At 37.4% G+C, this 24226-nt stretch overlaps 1 protein-coding gene across 1 annotated transcript; it reads right to left on the reverse strand.

Moving 5' to 3' along the window:
• Positions 1-481: 481 nt before the first annotated feature.
• LOC121859723 (synembryn-A-like) lies at positions 482-23038 on the reverse strand. Its single transcript, XM_042356660.1, has 11 exons — positions 22835-23038; positions 18692-18828; positions 18225-18349; positions 16621-16819; positions 14757-14889; positions 14332-14510; positions 11782-12058; positions 7439-7682; positions 3665-3815; positions 2967-3086; positions 482-2333 (listed from the first exon to the last, which is right to left on the reverse strand). Exons 1-11 carry the CDS (start codon positions 22913-22915, stop codon positions 2204-2206), a joined length of 1776 nt encoding a protein of 591 aa, XP_042212594.1. The 5' UTR covers positions 22916-23038; the 3' UTR covers positions 482-2203.
• Between the last annotated feature and the right edge of the window lie 1188 nt (positions 23039-24226).

A 24226-nucleotide genomic window follows, 5' to 3' on the forward strand; every position in this document is an offset into this window, starting at 1 on the left:
ATATTCTACATGCTTTGTTCTTTATTTTGTTATATAGCACATATCAATGAAAACCATAATACAGTAGTCCCTTGATTAACGAGCACAATTGGTTCCACAGACTCAGTCGTTAACTGAATCTATTATTTCAATGGGATATTGGGTAATTGGTTCCAACTCACAGAAAAAGTACATACAAAGTACTGTACTGTATACCGGTAATAGAATTAACAAAACATTAAATATAAACAAAATACAGTACTGTACTGTCCAGTAAACTGTACAATAATAAATAAAAAACAGTAGAATACTGTATTTTAACTTACTTTGAGGTGTGTATGTCGTATTCCCAGCGGCTTTGTTTACATAGCAAACAGCTGATTGTACAGGCAGTCGATGATGACATGCCATTTTCTTTACAGAGTGCATTGGTTCTAATGCCTTCCTCATATTTCTTAATAATTTCTGCACTGCATATTATCAATATGTTAACTAAATTTCAGAATGACCAATAATTTTAAAGTAAAATTGCAAAAATATTCAAGAGACCAACAAACTCGATGTTCACTTCACTGTAAACAAAGTTAAACTGAGAAGCGTTGGTGGGTGATTCGATCAGCTAATGGGCGCACAAAAGCTGGACCCAGTATTGTATATATTATCAATATGTTAACTAAATTTCAGAATGACCAATAATTTTAATATAAAAAATGCAAACATATTCAAGAGCACAACTTTCTCGATATTTACACCACTGGAAACAAATGCAAATAAAGACCCAATTACTGTATTGGCGGACTAGCAGATCAGCTGATGCACACACCAAAGTGTGTTTCTCGTAAGGCTGTCGTTAAAAGAAGTTGTACTGTACTCGTTAATAGAAATGAAAATCCTTATGGGAGCTAATTCATTAACCGAAATCTGATAAATTGAACTGCTCGTTAGTGGAGGGACCACTGTACAAGCAAAATGTGAATAGAAATCGAGATGTTACTAAACATTTCCTCCCTTTTCAACTTATACTCGAAAAAGGTGGCTTAAATTTCAAGAATTTTCAATTTTGTTGTGGTTTCATACAAATTTTCAGACAATTTTAAGCTAGAAAAGACCCCATTACAATTAATAAAACAATTCCATGGCAGTGAAATGAGCCCTCCCCCCCCCCTCCCCAATTTTTTTTCAACGATTTTTTAGCATAAACCTCCGAGGCTGAGCGTAAGTTTTCATGCACGTATGTATCTCAGGCTCGGAGGCCGAGAGGGTTAATGTGCCTTTCTCTCAACCACAACCAACCTTTAGCTTGTCTCTATAATCTGTATTTCTTACTTAAGATGTATAAACTTTTCTTATTCTTATACAGTATAACCTTAATCAACTCATTATTGTACCAAGTATCACATAATCCTCTAACCTCTTGTTCTCATATAATCTGTACAGTGTCTAACATGTTCAATATTATACCAAATATCACTAGTATAATCAACTAACTGTTTCTCATTTAAGTCTTACCAAACTCTAATTGTTCTGGTTCTGGAATAATTGTAACTAGCTCAATACTATACCAAATACCAATAGAACCCACTCAGTCCTTACAGCAGACAATAGTGATTGGCAGAACAAACACAATTTTTTCAAAAAGCAAACAAAATAATATATGAACTCAATACAAACATATGCTTAAAGATCTTCACATAACCAAGATGAGATTGTAAAGCACATGAGTTTTTATCTTTTGTCAATGTCACTGACACACTGTATTACACGAGAATAAGACAACAGTATGAAATATGAATTTGAGAGTTATTTGAGTGCTATCCTCTACTCTTGAAATTATAACTTTTAAGTAAAATGTGAAAATGGATTTAGGAGAAACAAAATATATACTGTATTTGATGATGATTATTATCTTGTCTCCCAATGTCAGAAAGTGTGCTCACTGAACATAATTATCATAAATAAAAGAATGCTGACAGCTCATTTATATAACCTAGCCATTATAACTCTCCTATTGGAAACAAAAGCATACTCAAACAATGCCTTAATTCTTATAGGTATTGAAAGAAACAGACATCACTGATCTCATCATTGGCTCACAGATACACATCCCGTCAGGAGTTTTGTCATGAAAACTGCAAAATAATGAACACAGTACTGACTTGAATCGACGCATATAAAATTATAGACTAACGTCACTGTTCTATCAAGGAGTGTGAAGGCAGCGTGACTAGTCAGAGTCATCATTGTTGTGGTCCGGGGGGTGCATAATACCCATACCTTCTTGAAGCTCCATGACGCTCTCCACTGGGTGTGGTTTCCCATCATCACCAATACGGCATGGCTGGATTATATTGTTTCTGTAATATCATCAATGTTATTAGGTAGGAATTTGTGTAACTTAATAAGACTTTCCAGCAATATCATTAAACAACTTTCTAGAATTAATCCAACTCTAAGGCGTTCCAGTAGTATTGTTACCATTACTATACTGTACAGTGTACTGTATGTTAACCTATTCTAATCTCACTTAACACTAATCTTAAATAATCCAACTCCACCACTTCCATCCTCCCTGCTAGTCTACCACTACAAATGTGTCACTTCAATAAATCACAAGAAGAAATTATCTAATTTCGAGTACAGTGTACAGTATTTCAGAGTTCTTATAAAAGTCTCATGTGTCTGACAACTTAACATGCATAATGATTCTGTTGACTAATCACTTCACTTAATGTTATTATTAAAACAAAGTTTCTAAAACAACTTCACTTAATGGTATTATTAAAACAAAGTTTCTAAAACAACAGTTAGAGAGAATGAAAGACACTGAGTGAGGGAGAAGTGTGTTGCTCTTAATTCCAACCACCTTGCACTGTGGTGGGAAAGAACGTGCAAGAGTGAAATAAATTACAGAATTATTATACTGTACTGTATATAAAACATATACCCTGTATTGTATATACTGTAGTTGTATATGACTAAGTAAATACCTGGTGAGTTTGTCCAGCACATTCACTAACTTCATGGCTTCATGTTCCTTTTGTTCTTCAGTCATCCCCTCCAGTGGTGAAGGCCGAGGTGGCTCGTACCGACCAGTTACTGGGTTGACCCTTATAAAAAAAAATCCTATTTGTAAAATTTAATTCATCAAACATGCATACTACATACTCCTGCATAAAACTTTATTCATGAAACATGCAAGCTTCTCACTCCTGCATAAAACTTTATTCACGAAACATGCAAGCTTCTCACTCCTGCATAAAACTTACTCACATAATCTGTAATCTCATGATAACATGTGACCAACTATGAGACAGCATTTTCTCTCATACCAAGTGAGACAAAACACAGGCCACAAAACAGCCACTCAAACACTTGGGTTTGAATCAGAACAACCAGGACAGATGAGGAGATCCTAGATGAACTGATGAGATACACAAATGTTCTCAACAGTACAGTATTTACCTTTCCTTAATACCCAGAGTCAATCTATGAACTTACAATGATAATGATTACTGTATATCAAGGGTATCAAAGGGGTCTTGTGAGACAATTAATTGTTCCCTCTTCCTGTAAGAAAATGGGTAAAATACTAATTAAAAATTTATTTACAAATGGTTCATAAGTATTAAGTAGTACCTCTGAGATAAAGCAAGAAAAGAGCCAATACTGTATCAAAAATACTCACATTTCCCTCACTCTCTCATACTCCTCAGTGTCCGAATCCTCAGAGTCAGGAGAGTAAGAACCCGATGGTTTATTTCCACCGAGCATCAGTCCTCGGGAGGCGAGGAGTCCAGCAGCATTCCCATATCCAGTGTACTTAATTAGACGGTCAACTGCGAGAGAAAATTTTTATGCTTTATCAGTCAGGTTTAAGAATACTGTATATTAAATCATGATGCAATGACAGCTTAACTCATTCACTGAAAGAAGTTTTTATCCAGCCAATATGATACAGCTCAAGCTGCATGGCTTGCAATAAACACCTACTACTGCAGTTCACCTATTGATACTGCACAGTGGCCACAATCCCTCCTTCAACCACTAATAACACAGAAGCCAACTCACCCAGTCGATGCACAGGAAAGAGATCTTTACCCCAGAAACTTAACTGCTGTACCCAGGGTCATGGTTTTAAGTATACATTTAGGGCATAATGTCTTAACTAAATTAAAAGGCTGGCAATGACTTCATAGTCAGTTCCCAGAATTGTTGTTCTGGCCCATCTTAGAGCATACCGTACATGAAATTCCGATATTCTCGACTCATTTACTTGGTGTGACCAGCCAAGTGCTGCAGCTTCTCACCATTTTTAAAACTTCTCAATATCTTCAACTTAGTATCTCATGTTAATACCTTAGACTTCTTCTTTAGATTCATTACATGTGGGAGAACTTGAAAGATGTTTTGGGGAGCTCCTATGAGTGGCAAAAAGATCAAACTAAATCAGCAAAGAGAACAAATGTTTACATACAACAAGCGCCAGGTGCATTCTGGCAGCTAGAAATACAGTACTGCCCATGGAAACCTTGGCTTGTTTTAAATGAAATTTGGATATTAAAAATAAACCAAATACTGTACATGTACTGTACATGTAAATCCATTTCTTGTGAAGCTGGTGAAACCAAAAGGGTGACATGTGTAACCAAATATAGTTTGTATGACTGTCACTATACAACTGTGGTACCACAAGTGAAAACATGTGCAAACTTGTCATCAATAGTTGACAAAAAAAGAAATCAAGAAACATTACCAAGAAACCATATATAAAAGTCCCAATGACAGTTCATAGATGCTTTTGTGTTTCTCGAAATGATACAGGGGATCCTTGTTATATGTTATACAGTACTGATCTACGTCATTTCACATACAGTATATACGTCGCTAACAAATATTAAGATATTTTCTTTATACAGTACAGTACCGGTACGTCATCTGCATCACCCACTGTTTTATACTAAGTAAAGTCTACGGAAATAAAACAAACATTTTCAAAGTACCTTTCCCTAACCTACCTCATTTAATTCCCTCTATTCATTTTTGTTCATTTGCCATTCATATTTCAATAGAATTTGCTTTAAAACATTAACCACTTTAGTAAATAAATATGAACCAGCACAGAAACCGTGAATAAAAAATGGAAAAGAACATGTCATCACAAAAATTGTGACCAAGTCCCAGGTTGCTCATCTAACTTTCTACCACATTTACACACAATTGCAGGGTCTCAATTGCTTCTCTTAATATTGACAACACAACATACATATAATGTTTCTCTCTCTTGATTTTTTTTTTTTTAATTTTTGCATTTATTTATGGTTCTTAATTACTATTATTATTATTATCATTATTAATATTATTATATTATCACCCCCAGGCCCCGATGTGGGTCAGTGACCTGTGCCCAGGTGGGCTAATCCCTGTAAAAAAAAAAAAAAGGAGTTTGGGATTGACGGTTAATCCGAAAGTCGGTTAATCGAGGGTCGGTTAATCAAGGTTTTACTGTATAATAAGTAATAAAAGTGCCCTTCAAGTTTCAAGTTTCTATAATTCCAAAATATGTCGGTCACCTCTCACATGACTGTGTACTATGCCATTGTTATATGTAAGTAACCACAGAATTTGCAGAAAAGTCATTTCAACATATTAGTGCATTTATCAGTACTTAATAAATTATATTGTAGTGTATTATGCACCTGCATATACCCTTATTTACAGTACAATATTCATTAATCAGTTGTCTTATTGTACAAGTAGCCAAATCAAGCCCTCATTAATCACTCAAAGATAACAAATAATGATGTTAGGAATGTACAGTATCTCCATATTAAATACTGTGCTACACAGTACAGTATGTTATAATGACTCCATTGTAAGTTGATTTACTGAAAGCTCTCTCTTTAGAAACACACCCTGAGCTTCCAAGGGGTATTACTGTACATATTAGGAAGCATATACCCTTAATTACAGTATACTATACTGTACATTAATTCCTATGGCAAAAAATTCCTCATTATAAAACATTTCATTATGTTGCATTTCTCTGGATTCTCTTCTAGCTGATTCATCATCATCATTATTTTATGGTCATTTTCAAAGCAAATATGAGAAAATTACAACACCTGTTTATTTCAATATTATTTCTTCAGATTCAGGAATTTATTTCATTGGAGACATTTAGTCCCCATCTAGAATAAATATGTAACCATGGGAACCAATAAATGGATAGTTAAACTTGTTGATGATGAAAAGAATTTGCAAAAAAACGGTTATAAAAAAGTGCATGAAAAAATGGTTAAATCAGTCACCTGGTGGTCCCTGTGTCATCACTGTGACTCAAGGCTCGACTCTATGATTTGAGTGTAGACTATCCAGAATGATATAATCCACATGATAAATTTTATTCCATATTTAAAGGTGTACATAAATAAAGAAAACTATCAACTTCAAAAGTTAATGGCACAGGAAAAAGGTTTCAGTAAAAATGTTAGCCATGTGAAGTGCTTAAAACGAGTATCTACAGCATAAGTCAATGTCACCACATGATGTTGGTTAAAGCCTGCACAGGAAGGGAGGGGGATAATGAGAACAGCCCCTTAATTCTACATCCCCCTACCATTAATAAAGCAAATGAGATAAAAGAAAGAGAGAGAAGGAAAAAATAGAAATAAGATAAATATAATGAGAAGACAGGGGCAGGATGAAAGAAGGGAGGGAAGTGAAGCTAAGAAGAGCGGCTGATCAACAGGCATAACGTTAGCTGGTTTCAACTGGTGACCAAAATGATGACTAATGTCCAGCTGCTGCCACCCCTTAGGCATCCACCAATCAGATGAGTTGGAACAGGGTCCACTTTCACCAATTTAGATTGAACATTGTAAAAGAGACAGGATGAAGTAAAACAAGGCCACAGAATCTGGCATCTTGACAAGGATCAATAATGCATCATTTATAGTGCAAAGCCACTAAAAAGGTGAGGAAACCCTGAAAAGGAATTGGCACAGTTAAGTCAGCCTGTAAATCTAAGATTTGTTTTAATGTCGGCTGTCTTAAAATGGGTTTCACTATCATACAGTCAATAAATATAGACATTGTTGACAATAAGCCTGGGGAGAATTAAGACAAACTTACTGAGTACTCACATGGATACCAAAAATATACTTTTTTTTTATTACATGTGTATACCCTAACTCTAAAGAGTGGACAGTCTATTGCTACCAAAAATTAAAAATAAAAATTATAGAAAAGGTATAACTGTATATGAAAACATCTATAGTACCGTACACATTCAACTGCTTGATTCTGCCTGGTCCTTCAATAATTTCTCTTTTTGCTGATGCTTAACATCAGTAAACAAACATCATACAATAAGAAAGATTCCCATTCTCAGATATATTCTGTTCATCATGAAAGTACTAAATTTAACTCGCAATTCTTTCTGGATGAAATTAAAACCTACCACTTTCCTTGCAGAGTATGAAGAGAAAGTTGGCCGACAAGTGCTTCAGATCATGAAGAGGCGAGGTCATGAGGGTGCATAGTTTGTTCCTTACTGTGTGCCCTTCCTCAGGTCTTTTGCTCACATCCCTCAGCGGGGGTAAGACACGCAGACGGACAAATTTACGGATAGTGCGGTTGGCCTGCACCACCTCCACCATGAGGGTCAAGATTGGCATGAGAGACTTGTTGGATGACTGACCAGGCTATGGAGAAAGAGCATCTATTATCTATTAGTTAAGTCATTTGCATAGCATGGCAATTATATATCAAAGTATGAGTCACCCTACTTCATGAGTCACCCTACTTCATGAGTCACCCTACTGCACGAGTCACCCTACTGCACGAGTCACCCTACTGCACGAGTCACCCTACTGCACGCGTCACGCTCCCGCATGAATCACCCGACTGCACCAGTCACCCTACTGCACGAGTCACGCTCCCGCATGAATCACCCTACTGCACCAGTCACCCTACTGCACGAGTCACGCTCCCGCATGAATCACCCTACTGCACCAGTCACCCTACTGCACTAGTCACACTCCCACACGAGTCACCCTACTGCACGAGTCACCATATTTCAAATCACACTGAAAATCATGAGACCTACACACAAGAGATACATACAGTACAGTACTTTTTCAAATTTAAAGCTATCAAGACACTAATCTGTTGATGACAGATGTGTATGTGTAAGGTAGATATCGCATTCGGGTACAGTAGTGAGAAAGGTAAGTGCGTCCCACACAGCCCAATTATATATGTACAGAATAGCAGTATTACAAAAAACAGATGAAGATTAACATAAATGATGTACATTGTTAGTCTATAATGAAGCCTACAATGCCTACACGTGAGGGGTAAATCAACTTGTCTCGCCTCCGGTACAGGCCTACACCACATACACTGCAGGAACAGTTACAGTAGGATCTCAAGTTTAGCGAATTTTAGATTCGCAATTCCTATGTTTCGTGTCACTTTTAAAATTTCCAGCCTCTCAAGAATAGCGATTTTCATTACCAGTTTCGCGAGTCATTGTTGAGTGGACAGCGCGCATCGTCACGGTCTTTTGCTATCCATCGACCCGCCGAGTGTTTTTTTGTTTACGGCAAAACGGCAGTTAGTTTGAATGAGCGAGCGGTGCAGTGACCTTGGATTATATAACCCATTGTGCTTAAGTTTCACGATTCCTCTTTAACTATTAACGATTCTTGTGCATTAACAATGAGTGAAGTGCGTAATGTAAATGTCGGGAGCAGTTCTGGTGGTAAAGATGGCCGTAGAGAAGGTCAACAAGGAAAGCCCCAAGCCAAGCGTGACTACCATAAGGGGGTCAAGAAGAGGAAATACACCCTTGAAATGAAACGAGAGATGTTTGAAATGATCAAAAGTGGTGTTCATACCTGTGAAATCATGCGGAGGTTCAACTGCCCCGAATCAACCATACATTCCCTTAAGAAGAACAAGGAAGCCTTTACTGCTTCTGTGAATATATTCTCAGATTATATAGTAGCAGGATGTTCTCTGATATACTTCACAATGAAATCTACTGTGAGTTATCACAGAACATTACCTTCACAAGTGGGTGGAAAGAAGAAACCGTGAGCAACGTGACCTGTTTGGGCCACAGATAAGGCATCAGGCACGTGTTTATTATGCTACAGTTGCACAGAAGAAATATGTTGACTTTCCACTACCGTTCAATGCTTCTGTTGGTTGGTTGGCTCTCTTTAAGAAGCATTATGAAGTCAAGTTTGCCCACTACCATGGGGAGAGTGCATCAGCTGATGTCATAGCTGCAGTAAAATATCCACCTGTCTTTCAAGCTCTTGTGAAAGAGGGTGGTTATTACCGAGACCAGATCTTCAATTGTGACGAAACTGGCATTTTCTGGAAGCGCTCACCTAAGACCACTTACATTGCCAAGGATGAAAAATGGGCGAGGGGTGTAAAGACTTCAAAAGACAGGATTACAGTTTTATTCACAGCTAATGCAAGTGGAGATTTCTTGATGAAACCTCTGGTTGTTAACCATGCTGCCCGTTCTAGAGCCTACAGGCATGCCAATATGTCGCAGCTCAATGTTTATTGGAGGTCTAATAAGAAAGCTTGGGTTACGTCTTTATGCACCGATTGGTTTGACAAGCACTTTGTTCCTGAAGCCCAACAGTACTGCTGGAGGAAGAACATTGACTTCAAAGTGATCCTGGTGATGGATAATGCTCCTGGACACTCTAAGTTTCTAATTGGACGCCACCCTAATGTACAAGTTATCTTCCTTCCTCCTAACACCACATCGCTTCTGCAGCCACTTGGCCACGAATTCATCAGTAATTAAACTGTTCTACTATCAGTCACTCTATAAAGACTTTCATCAGCAGACAGACTCATTGGTTGAGTTACAACAATTCGAGGCAGAACTCTCTGACAGTGACCAGGCTCTACCAGCTAACCAGGAGGAGGAGATGGCAGATGACCTGACTCCTAGCACCTCACAACCCCGGAACCGTGAAGGGTTATCGGTTTGTGAATTTTGGAAGAAATATAATATTAAAAATGCAGTGGACAGAATATTTGAAGCATGGCTTAAGATTAATGTTGCAACAGTGCTACACGCATGGACGCCTTTGTTCGCTAACTCCGAGATAAGTGGGGCAGAACAGACCGAGGCAAGCAGAGAGGGGCAGTCCGTGGCGGCAACACTAATGGACACAGTGGAGGCAGCGCGCTCAGTCCCAGCACCGGGATTTTCAGATGTTCAGGTTGAAGATTTGCAAGAAGTCGTTGGTCAACATCAGCAGCAACTGACAATTGAAGAAATGTTGGAGGAGGATGAAGAACAGGAAGAACAGCAACCAACACAAGAGGATGACGTTAAGCCTGGTGAACCTACTGTGCAACACGCCAGCTGACCAAGTTGCTCACAAACATCGCACGTCTCAGTGAACAGCTAGAAGAATACGATAACAGGCCTCATCCTCGGAACCTTAGGTGCTCTGCCCTTGATAAGGGTAAGGAGGAATATAATGCCTTGTACATGTCCTGTGTTAATGCTTGTCAGCAGTCCCTTATTACTCTGTACTTGTGCAAGGCCCAGCCTGTTAATGCCTTGGCAAATATCACTTTAGGAGATGATGATGGCACCACAGATGATGATATTGAATTGTTGGGAGACTTACTGTGGAAGAGCTGCCTCAAGACTGAGGGATTTGATGCTGAGGTTAAAGGAGGTAGAGGAGGGAGCAGGGAGGAAGCAGTTACCAGCCCTCCCTGCCTCAGAACCCATCAACCAGCCCCATCAAGCACTTCACTGATTCCATCAGGGCAAGTTATTCTACAGTATGAGTGTATACAAATATTGTTATCAACAATATGTACAATATATTGTAATGTCATTTTCTTGGTGAGTTGTAGGTCATTATAGGGGGGTTTGGGTGACACTGCAAAACTGATTAGGCTTATTTATATGTATTTCAATGTCACTCGTTTCGTGATTTTAACTTTTGCGATTCTAAAACCGGTACAAATTAGTCGCGAAACATGAGATCCTACTGTACTTTTATCTATGGCCATTCTATCTTTTTCTGTCTTTCCTACATGATGCTTTAATTTCTGTGTGGTTACCTAGTTGGATCAGAGACACTGTTAACCAGCTTATCAACTTGTGTGATAATACTGCAGATACAGAAAGAATACACCACTATCTTTATTCTATACAAGTCTTTTTCAGCTATCTATTCTAGCCAGAACATATTACAGTACAGTATATACATTATGTAGTATACATACAAGATGCATATAGCAGTTAGTTACCAGCAAGATTTATTCTGATCATACCAAAATCATACAAAAAAAAATAAATAAATAAATGTAGCCTATACCACTTCAACATTAAAATTTGTTAATGTAATTATGTCAAGCCTAAATCAAAAGATACATTTTATGTACAGCTTGCAAGAAAAATTTACATTATGGTATAGAAGATAATAAATACAACACCATATACCAACTACCTTATATGTTGCCCATGTCAAAAACTGATTTTCCGGCTACAAGAACAGAAAACAAGACATTTGATAATTTTGAGCCAGTAGTATTACATGATAAGGTGTAAACATATATTGTACTAGTCTTATGGAATCACTCCTGAAACCCTCCAAGTAATGAAATAAATTTACAGTTATAAAAGCATTAAAGATGTTATCCATGTTATTAGCCTTATTAAGTGCTAAATATTATGCATCCATCATCAAAGGATTCATTTATTATATTAACTAACAACTAAACAGAAATAACAGCACTCACAGCTTTTAATCTCGAATCTAGAAAATCTAAGAGTTTGATAACAGCTGTCATGTCCTTCCCATCATACTCGCAGGAGCGCTCATGTAGCTGTATGTGATCATGCACATTAGTGAAGCAGGCAGCCTCAACCATAGCTGTGGCTCCGGCAGTTGGCTGTGTAGTGACCACAGCTGGGATAGGTGGTGATGTGGGACCACCGCTGCTTGCCTGGGGCATACTCAACAGCAGCTCTTCATACATATTCGGTGGCATTAGCAGTAGCAAATTAACCGTGTTGCTGGAAATACAACTCAAAATTAAAAATTAAACAAGAACAGTAATAACAACAACTAATTCCCTCTAACATGATAGAAGGGAGGAATTATCAGCACTCCAAAACAGAGCAATATGGATGAACACATCATCTTCCTCATATGAAGCGCTCAGCATTAGAAGGGGGTGAAGTGCCACCCCGGGAAAAATGCGCTTTTTTATGGATATCACTATTTTCACCATTCCTCTACATGTTGGCATTGGATGTAACCCTCTAGCTAGAATAGAAATAGAGTAGAAAGTCCTTCAAAAATAAGGTATGATTTTGCCTCAGACCGGGAGCTAAGTATCTGGTTGTATGCTCAGTCAATGAAGGTGGTTACATCCCGTTCAGAGTGGGAGGAGCGCGAGCCAATGTCAGCGTGCCTCCCTCGGACCATACCCCGAGGCAGCCAATCACAATGGATTTCCCCTTGCTACGTCACAGCTCCTCGGCCAATCCACGCGCCCAGATGCTACCTCCTTGTTAATTTTGGCGCATTGTACAGCATAAGGAGGTTCAGTGTACTTTCTACTGCTATTTTTGATAACTTTTCGGCGTAACATTGACATTATTCGTGGTCCACGGGTGTGAGAAGTGCTGTGCAATATCTGCCCGATATTAGCGCAAGACTCGAGTGAGGCCAGGCCTTCTGGTGTGGATTCAGGAGCCCATTATTCCCGAGCGTGTGTTTAATGACGACAGTGCTCACGTGGACACCCCAGGAATGCTTGGTGATAATGATTTTGGTATACTCATTATACAAAAAGTGACTGCTATGCATCACAAGACCTTTTTGCAGACTGTGTTCTGGTACAGAGTTACGTGACATGCACTGACGGCAATGATGACGATGAAAGTGAAGATGAAAATGATGAAAGTGAGTCTAATGGTAACACAAATAGTAACACTAATTTATCACAACAAGAACATACAGACTGTGAGGAGGTAGAAGTGGACAGAGACAAGAAAGTGAGCCTAACCCAACGAATGCTAATGAAGGTAAGACCTTAACTCAGTCTTATAATGAACCTGAACTGTTGCCGGCATCAATAATCAATAATTTAGTTGATGAAGAATCTGTGTGGCAATTTTTAGAGAGGATAGAGAAAGACTTTGATCAGTACGTGATTGATTATGACGAGGCCATTAAAGTTTACACACTCCTCAGGATTTACGTAACTTCAAGGATAATAAAACGAAGGAACTAAACAAAGTAAGACTGTAATATTATTAACTTAATACTGTTTTTACCAAAGATTATGCAAACTTTCTCCGCCTTGTATTCCTATGTTAATTACGTTGGGGAGGGGGGGGGGAGGTTAATGGTGGGGGGATGAGTGTAGTGGTGTTTCCTTATTATTACACACTATTAAACTTAACAATATTATAAATCTTTGGCTAAAAATAGGGAGGGAAAAATAAATACTGATCGGCAAATGAGTTTTTTATCATTATTTCATCTTTTAGGGGGCATTTGGGAGGGTTTATGGGTGGGTGGGTGTAAGATGAGTGTTGTTTTTTGGTGATCATTAACTTGTTCTACAGTATTAGTCCATAATAATAAGAAAATTTAGGAGAAAAATGCTATTATTGTTGGTTTGAAGATCAAACAACTACACATGACGGGTAGATATTCTCATTCAACTCGCGATAAAATAATAACTATTCACAGTACTAACTTCCAGTTTTCACAGTTCGCTGGGAGAGGGGTTGAGCTGCACAATAAAAAAATGAACCCTCTAGCTTAAAAAACAACAAAGTTATGGTTGTTTAAACTTCGAAAAACTTTAAACGTGTTTTCTCCGCTTTTTAAATTTGGCGCTTCACCCCTTTCTAAAGCAGAGCGCCTCATACATTGTTTGAAAAAAAATTTGTTGAGTACCTTTTAATATACTTTACTGTATTCTCCAACATCTTGCAAATCTATAAGCTTAATGCATAAATTAAAACATCTTATAGAAATATCATGCACCAACAAATTCTAATACAGTAGTAAGTACAGTACTATCACGGAGACATTTTAGGGTGGTGAAGAGAGAGAACATCGTATAACTCAAGGGAGAGATGATGGCCTCCTTTGTTAACCCCTGCTTCATTATACCCATGATTCAAGTTTAACCAAATGAGACATGAAGATGATGGTTGTACAGATATGCAGAGATGAAAAACTGTAAATGAGAACCTACAATGGTTACCTAATGTATCCCACAAAACATGTTGTGAATACAAGAAAGGAAAGAAATATTTTTACTGACCTGTGCAGAGAATCAGTTTTCTCTGGACAGCGGCAAGAAGCCAGCAGTAGGGAGCGTAGAATGCTGATCAAACGCAGGCAGTGACTGTCCTCTTCCTCATCTGGACTGTTCTTATCAATGTGGAGGACCAGGTTGTAAAGAACCTTTAAAACTTCATTCACTAACTCTGCTTGCTCCTCCTGAAGTGAAATTATTTATATTATTGCACTTCCATCACAACAGGTAGCAATCAAAGACTTGTGCAAATAAATAAATGAATAATAACTCGCTCACAAACTAATTTTCTAACATAATTACATTATTAATTAAATCTAAATTATGTCTGGCAAACATCCACTTTCATATAAGATTTTACTTTGATTTTCATATAAAAATAAGTTAGAGAATGAGGATACAGTGTTAAAGCCGAGGTTTCTTCAACCTACATTAAAAAGTACTGGGCACGGTATGTATCCATTGATTGAATGTATTTCACTTTCTTCCTGGGCAGTTTTCAGCGACAAGTCCAGGATCTCAATTAAGTAGGTGAGGCCATGGTATTCAGATCTCAACTGTGGTCTGTGGAGAGAAATTAAATAAAAAAAAAAATACTGTACAATATTTATATTATTTTATGGAATGGAAAAAAATATTTAATGGGGAAAGATTAGGAAATATTTTATAACTCAAAGGGGAGAGAAAATGAAGAAATTTCATGAATTGAGTATGGTTTGTGCGACATACACTTGAAGATCAAATTATTAGTTTACAGTAAAAAAAAAAAAAAAGTTTAAGAGAATGATGTAGTACTGTACTCAACTACAGTACCAAAACTGCTCAATGTCTTTGAGGCTGGCTCAGAGAAAACATATACTGTACTGTACATGAGTAATGGGGAGCAAGTTAGGTTATTTTAGTTAGGTTTTGTCTTATGACCTAACAGGCCATGTCCTAACCTTCTAACCTAATATAAAAAGTGATTTGCCCCAAAGACAAATGTCAGAATCATCTAAAACAGCAAGAAAACTAACAAAAAAATATATTTTTCATGTGAAAAAAGGTGATGGGCGGTTAACGAAACGAGAGCGACGCTGCGTGTCACCATAACATCAAATTGGGACTTCAAAAAATTTGTGATTTTACAACTATTAAATCGCGAATATCGCATTTATTTTTGGAATGCGCCGCTTAATTCAAGTATATTCTTTCGTTACTCGATGAGATCTGCTAAATGATAAGAAAAAATATCGCAATCAGGTGATGGGTTGATCATGAAAAATACCCCTCTCTTTTTGGCTTTATTATTCAGGAAAGCCATCAAGTGGCCATTCAATATTAACTTTTTCTCTTCAATGGCATCCACCAATAATAAAGTCTGGTCTGCTGTCCAGCTGGGCTTCCTTTTCTTTCATGGGGTTGAGACTTCCATTTCCTCAATAACATGTTTGTTTACAAACAGCACAGCAAGGAACACTATCCTTGGTTAATAAATCCTCCTTCAAACTGCTAAGATTAGATTTTGTTTATTTTAATGATCAAAATGTATATAAATGTAAATATTGATATTACTCTTCATAATATTATTGAGGTTATTCAGCCATAATACCATTTTATATGATGAACTCCTGCTATCTTTAGCGCTGATTAGCGGTACTTAACAAAACTATTTGTGCGGTATAAGTTTGCTAGTTAAGCTTTGTGTATAACTTTTAAATTTTATTTCTAGCTAACAGTACTATTATGCCATTAGCATAAAGTTTTGTGTATACAGGTCCTGCATTTTATGGGTTCTCAAACAGATTAAAGAACTCATTATAATACTAATTTATGATCCTGATGTTATTTATATAAAGACAATCTACCAAGCAACCAAAACATTTGGAGAATGATGTGATACCCTCTCACACTCGGGTTCTCATTGTGGTGTTCACAACCCTATACTGTACAACAGTAACAAAGAAGGGTACAACATCTACACACCTACATAGATAAATGAATTTTACATGTCAATGTTTATCTTCTTAGAGCCTGTTAAGTACGGTGAGATCCACTTTGGCTGTTTTTTTTTTTTTAATAAAGGATTTACTGGGTTCCTGTCTCTGGAAATTATTTGTTTCACTGTTTCACAGTGCAGTATACGGCACTGTAATATGTAGGAAGCAGTGAAACAAAAATTTCCAAAAACAGGAACCCAGTAACACCCACTTTTTTTTAATAATAATCTGCACACAAGCTCTTACTACAGGTGTTTCACAAAACTTTTCTACTGACTGGTAAAATACATTACTGGTCCCCAAAAATTTTATTTACCTGATATCTCCACAGAACGCAGTCAACAGGAACAGAAGTCGCATGTCAAAGTACTTGACAATGTGTGGCAATTCTGGGTCCCTAAACGTCTTCAGGCGGCACATCAGTCCCGGGACACAGCTATTGATGCAGCACATCCTCTGAATGGAGCTGCTGTTGTACACCAGGTTACTTAAGCACTTCTGGGCTTCTATCACAACTACAAAAACCAAGAAAACTGTGTGAGCCTAAAGTAGGATATTCTAAACACAACAATGGAAAAACCTCTCTATTAGACCAGCATCCATAAAAAAGAAGGAAACTCATGAAATTAAATGTCAAAATAAACAGTGTTACTGACTTTCCATATACAAACAGCTGTATTGTATACTATACTGTACACAGGTTTGGATATTTTATTTTTAGGATCATTGGGTCAAGGTCTTTGGTTCTGTTTTAATACAATTTTTGGGCCTTGTTTACAGGTGGCTGTCAAAAAAGACTTCTTTCTAAAATATGCACATGGAAATGTAAGTACAGGCACTGTACTGTACAGTACTGTATTATAATACAGTAATCAACTTAAATTGAAAACTTTATAATGTATAATTGCAGTCCTGCTGCAGGAATATAAAATGTCATCAATAATATTGGCTAACTATTTAAGAAGGTTGTTAATATAGATACCGTACTGTACTGGACAGGTATCCCTTGATACAGTATATGAACGTTCGAGACATAAAAATTCGCTTATACGAATATCTTAAATTATCAAGTAACATACAAAAAGTCTCAAAGTCCTTAAATGGGAAAATAATATTGTTATTTTAAATCAATCAATAAGGTAGCATCATTATCATCTTTAGTACATGTATGTCTACTATGTGTATGCAGGATGACTGAGTCTGTCTATTTCAACTTTCATTTATGGTACCTGTAATACTGAATTCTATGGTAATGTGTTGGGGTACCTGACTGACCTGCAGCAACATCCATTAGCCCTACATAAGAGATCTTGTATTGTACTGTACAGCAAACCAAGCAAAAATGGTGTTGGACATCACCCACTTAAATAAATATCGATAATTGAAAAATGACAGTGGGAAATATCACTAACAGTCAAATTAAATAAAGAATAAAATGTGGAACAGTCATCTCCCCAATACAGATCTGCCAAGAGAGCCGTGTACAGTGTCTGACAAAAAAAAGGTGTGGACAGTTGACTTACAGTATGGTGTACAGTACAATGCAGTACAATATAGTGAAATGACTAAGGAGGAGGGGATCAACTCATCTAAGGCTTTGGTCCAGTGAACCTAAATCTTTTCTAGCTCTCAAAATAAACACTGGACCAGGAGGTTTGAGTTCTGTTTCACCATTGTTCACTGGATAAGGAGTAGTGTTAAAGTCCTTTTATTGATCTATTGGACAGTGTAGCCTACCACTGGACCATACCAAGCCCCTATGCCAGATGGCAGGCTCTGGCATGCATGTTTTATATAATGTACTGTATCTCACAGGTCACTCACAAACCACCTAGGCTATAAAATAACAAATGAAAAATTTTCCATTGTGAAACCAACCCCAACCTGACAATATCCCAATAAAATGTGATGCCACTGTACCGTCATAATTGATTTGCTGGTTCAGACGCTCTAGGGCCTCCTCTTCTGGGACAAGGCCGGCCAGGCGAACAATGACAGCCAATCTGTCACTGTCAATAACCCTATGTAGAGATGACTTGTCTCGACTGCAAAAAAAAATAAAAAATTTATACTGTATTATTACTGAGTGCACCTTAAACTTCTTTTGAGAAAAGTTCTTAAAGCTCTTCTTGAAATATATTTCATACATAATATTTCCAAAAAGAAAGGACTGGTTCATTTTCTTCACCAGGTGATGGTAGCTTAGCTCATTTTCTTCACTTTTAAATGAGGGGTAAATTAATTTTCTTTATCAGTAAATGGGAAGGAACTTGGTTTTTTCTTTGGTAACTTGGGAATTGGTTCATTTTCTTCACCTTTTATGGGAAAACAGTTTATCTTCTCTATAAATAATGAAGAAGAAAACAAAACTGGTCAAACCATCTCACCTCAGAATTCTTATGGCCGAGAGACAAGTCTGGTGAGTGGTGCTGGCCCCAGTGTCACTTAAGCGCCCCATGATGACATCCCATAGACGGTCACAGCAGTGTGGTTCCAGCCCCACAGGAGTGAACTGTTTCTCATACTATTTTCAGAGACAGGAATAACATTACTACAGGTAAAAGAGTGAAGTGATGATTATTATATTCATTACAAGGAAAAATAACAGTAGCAGTCACCAAGACAAGAACAGTCACCAAGAGATAAGAACGGGCCCTTATACAGTACTACTGTACCTGATAAATATAAAGACAAACACACCCTTATTATGGAGCAACAACAAAAGTGTGGCATTATTTGTACACATACTAATAATGAAAACAATAAAACTCTTATTCTATGACAAATATTGAAACTGGGGTAAAATGTTTCTTTATACAACTGTAAAAGCAACAGATCACTAATTAGAGGAAGAATGCTAAAATCTCACTTGTAAAAGTTAATTACATGGTATACCATGAATACTACTGAATATTATACATTACGCTGTGTACTTTATACACTATGCCACATCCACTGTTATATACAGGTACTGTACCGGGTATATACAGTACTGCGTATGTATACAGTATTACTAAATATGTTTACCTACCTTAACCAGAGTCCATAGAAATCTCACAAAGAATCATGACACCTGGTACCAATACAAGCAAGACAACATGCAAATAGATACCATGAATTATTTTCTTCACAAGCTGAAAATATGGGTACAGTATGAATTAGCTTAAATCCACCACTTGGGTTACTTTTTATGGGATCTTTACCGGTATGTTTTAGTACTATACACAGAATGAATCTAAGGAGGTTAGTTTCAATTTGTTTGTGTTGTAAGTACTGTACAGCAGTTATGTATCATTTACACCACAGCTACATAACTACATATCTTTGCATTGAAAACTTAATTTTAATTTTGTATGTTTACATTTTTCCCTTGTTCCTTCTGATTTGCATTTTATGACATATGCACTTGCAAAGGCCTTCAGTATGACACAGGATGGATGGAATAAAGAGAAAAAATACACACCGGTTATTATTCGGTTTAGCACATCTTCAAATCGCATAGAAGCAAATACTTTAAGGCAATTTCTACCTCATATATACATTCCTCAACCCTTGAAGCCTCTTGGAAACATGTTTCTTTCAGAAAAATCGCACAAGTGAGGAACGCCTAAGAAATTAGATCAATAAATCTCCACCCACCATTTCTTGTCCCACCGCGAGCTGTTGGGGTTAGGGCTCCCCACAGGGGTTAGGTTAGGTTAAGGTAGGTTAATTTAGTGAAAGTTAGGGGTCTAGGTGTTTGGTTTCTGATGTATTTGGATATAGTTTGTTGAGATATCACCTTCGTTTTTGATGAAAAATAGCAATTTTTGATCATGGGGTCACTTGCATTTTTTTAAATGACTTATTTCCCATGGAAACGAAGGTCAGATCTGAACAATACACATCAAAATACATCAGAAATCAAACATCTCGTGAAAAAATTTGAGGGTGTGCTAAAACGAATAATTACCCAAACATCTACATAGTAATGCGTAAAAGAAAGGAAGCCAAACACAAGTCCTGACCTGAAGAAGACAATCCCTGAATTGAAACTCGATGCAAGAAAGATCTGGATATTTATGTTGACAATGAACTTAAGTTTTTAGATCATTTTGAGAAGCAGCTGAATTCTGCGAAATGAAACCTCACTTGGAGTATTAAAATTCTGCTTAGTCTCTGACATATACCAACTACAGGTACCGTAATACCGAATGATAAAGAGAAACTCAGGAGGGCTACCAAACTGCTGCCAATACTCAGACTCCTCACTCACAAAGAGAGCTTTATACATTAATAAATGCTTAGTTTGTTCTCCTTATGGAAAATAACTGATAAAATATGAGTTCATAAGCACCACAAAGAGCATTACCAATGTCAAAGGTACACAATTGGAGTTAACAAAAGGTCACCTATTCAATGGCATAGCTTTAAGTTAAAATACTGATTAATTATCATAACTATCTCGGCAAATTTATAAATAACCTTCAAGCAAATGTTGTGACATCAAGTGTGGAATCCTTTAAGTCCAGGCTTAAAAACACGGTATTATTGCAATTTCAGCCCCAACTCGGTTACAGCAATTTGGTGTTTGTCATTAGTTATATCTCATCAATAGGAAAAACATTTCCTAATACAGTACCACTTCTGTCGCAAAAGGATACTAACCGAGATAGTAAATTCACGTAGGAAATTAACGCAAATCTGCAGTCATCGCCTGTCGTCTGTTTGTTTAAAACTGACCTGCTCGGTCTGAGTGTACTCTCACATCCACAAAAAATGTAAAATTACACGATGATGCTTCAACAAAGTTACTTTCATTGGTACCAGATATCAAAATAAGTACTTTCTGTTTAATATAACGGGGATGGCTATGAAGTTAAGTAAGGTTAGGTAGGTCTCTTTGGTTGGTTAGGTCAGGTTCTATGGGGGGGGAGGGGGTGATAACCCCAAAACGACTAATTTCCGATGGAAATGAAGATCAAATTCGAATGAATCACACCAAATGCCATGTGAAAAACAAAAATTGGTATTATTTTACTTTAGGACATAGTGTGTCCGAAAGTTATAAACTACTGAAACATTTAGATCTCCTTATTCTGAGCATTTTGAACCCCATTTATACCATTTGGAAATGGAAAATAGTGACAATTGAATTTAATTGATCTTACGAACTTTTCAATCTTCGTCTGTGAAGAGATGTTATCGGCGTGAAACCGAGTTAAATATGGATCACGCATGCGCAATATTGACTGACATCAAAAAATTGTGACCAATGATGTATAGATATCATCCCACGATTTTTTTTTTTTTACCAATCACATTTGAATTTTTCAAAGCGGCCTGGGTACGGATTTCAAAATCTACGGATTTAAATTCAATGACCAGTTTGACAATGGCCATGGTCGAGCTTGGGTGTCAATTATGCTCCAACGATTATTTTAAGTTTATGCTGAGTTTTACAAGAAAGACGATCATTCTATGCAATTCCTATGCAATCACGGTGCTCTCCCTACGTCTGTTGAGTGCCCTCACTGTAAATTGCCTTGTAAATATAGCGCGACTCTACCCACCTCAAGGACCAAGAAACCACCCAGGCAAAGGAACGTGCTGCACCTGTGCCACTCGAAGAAGGGTCCGACGAGGAGGAGGGCAATGACCCTGAACCTATCCCTGGTCCTTCCACTTCTAACTAAGGTATTGTAATTTTGGACATGGCACAACCCAAAATTTTAAACTTCTGAAACATTTAGGTTAGGTTAGGTTAGTTTAAGCTAGGCTCTGGGGGCAGAGCTCCCAGCTAGGGGTTAGGTTAGGTTTTGTTTCGTTAGATAACTCATTTTCGTTTTCTCTCGCACCCAAAAACCCCGATTTCTCAGGCTCTACCCTATTATTGTTGGGGGAAGGGGGTGGGGGGAACTATAAACTTCCCCAAAATGTTAGTCAAATTCGTTTAAAACACACCAAAATACACTGGTAAAACATATTGGTCAACCCCTAGGGACTCATGTCCTAAAGTAAAAATTTACCCCAAAATTTATGGTCGAGCTGTAGTTGGGGCTGAAACTGCAAATTTACCAAAAACACTGGGGCATATTCAGGTAAAGTCAAGAACCCGTGCATACCCAGTACATGCCAAGAGTGTGTCACAGAGAACTAACTGACCAGCTAGAATGTTGACAAGTGGTAAAGAGTCTTGTACTATAAATTGACCAAGGATAGTCCTGTAAGCATACGTACAGGTAGTAACATATGTCAAATGTTTCTGACTGAATTTTGAAAACGGGCACTTCATCTTGCAATCAAATAAGGCGACTTTAAATGATGGCAGGCAGGCTAATTTATGAACCTGTGTATGTGCTAGTAGTTCACTTACTTAACACTCATATACTGTGCTATGGGTCTTTAGCGGAACTACCTTCCATACTGTTAGGAACTCAGAAACCGGAGAAGCTTTAAGAGACATTGTGATGTACACACGAGAGCGGTACAAGAGAAGATGGTAATCAACGTAAAATTGTGTCTCCATACCAACAGTCACCAGTACCCACCTTCCTTATAAACTCCTTCAACAGCCGCACCACATCTTGGTCATTACCGGTTTCTAACAGCTTTATAACAGACTCCTCCATGATAGACCACCTTCAATTACCCTTCCTTGTGTTACGCAGTGGTTTTCACTCTAACTGCCCCTTTAAGTAAACACTGTTAGGGCTTCCTCGTCCTCCTCCCTGACACTCCCAGCACCAGCAGACAGCTTGTAAACATTGTGCCTTCACTTACAAACAATTTTTTTAAATATTATTCTGTTTAAAAGGCAAGATGAGTGATAACTGTATCTTAGTTTTATTAGTGTAGCTATATATATAATATTTTACATAAAATAATGCAATATATATATATTGCTTTTTGTGGTTGTATATTTATGTTATTTGTAATGTCATAATTGAACGTACTCGGTTGAATCTATTTGATGAAGTACCCCTTTCCCTTGTTTACGTCATTAAAAGGGAGGGGCCTTTTACCATTATGCTTAAATAATTCAGATATTCCCCCCACCCCCATTCACTTTCATGCAAGTTCTCTTTTATCTGAAAAATCCTCCTATTGGCTTACCATGACCCGCCCAGTCATATAGCTAGGGGCCTTTATAGAGAAAGAAAAAAGTGAATCTGTGTGCCTCTGTCTGTGCACTTAAAAAAGCTCTTTAATACATCAGCTCGGCCATCGGCGGACCAATTGCAGTGATAATTAGTTCAGGGATGGGAGACTATCCTAACAAGAGCTGCAGTTATTTTGATAATATATATAAATATATATATATATATATATATATATATATATATATATATATATATATATATATATATATATATATATTAGGTACCTACTGTAATATTAATATTCTACATATTGTCCGGCAATCTACACATATTGTATGAATGTAGACAGTCTAGTTCATACATTATAACATATGTGATATTGAGAGCAGAAAGTTTTTTATCCTTCAACAATGTTACTGTTTATCCCTCCCGCTGTTGTTTGTTTGTTTCATAAATGACATGCCTGACGTTGTACACTCCTCCATAAAATGTTTGCCGATGACGCTAAGTTATTTCGGGAAATCAAGAACCAAGCGGACTGTGAAGAGCTGCAGAAGGACCTCTGTGGGCTCCAGGAATGGTCGAAGAAATGGCTGCTGAGATTCAATGTCACGAAGTGTAAGAGGATGCACCTGGGGCGTACCAACGGTAAGGAGGCGTATCATATGTCCCAACGGGATGAAGAAACTGCACTATTTGAGACTAAATGTGAGAAGGACCTAGGTGTGTATGCTGACAATGAGCTGAAGTTCTCGGGCCATTGCGAGAAGAAGGTAAATCAAGCAAATAAATTATTGGGTCTTATTAGAAGGTCGTTCAGATATCTAGATGGTCCGTCCC

This window comes from Homarus americanus, unplaced genomic scaffold (genome assembly GCF_018991925.1).
Source record: "Homarus americanus isolate GMGI-L3 unplaced genomic scaffold, GMGI_Hamer_2.0 scaffold27231, whole genome shotgun sequence".
NCBI lineage: Eukaryota > Metazoa > Arthropoda > Malacostraca > Decapoda > Nephropidae > Homarus > Homarus americanus.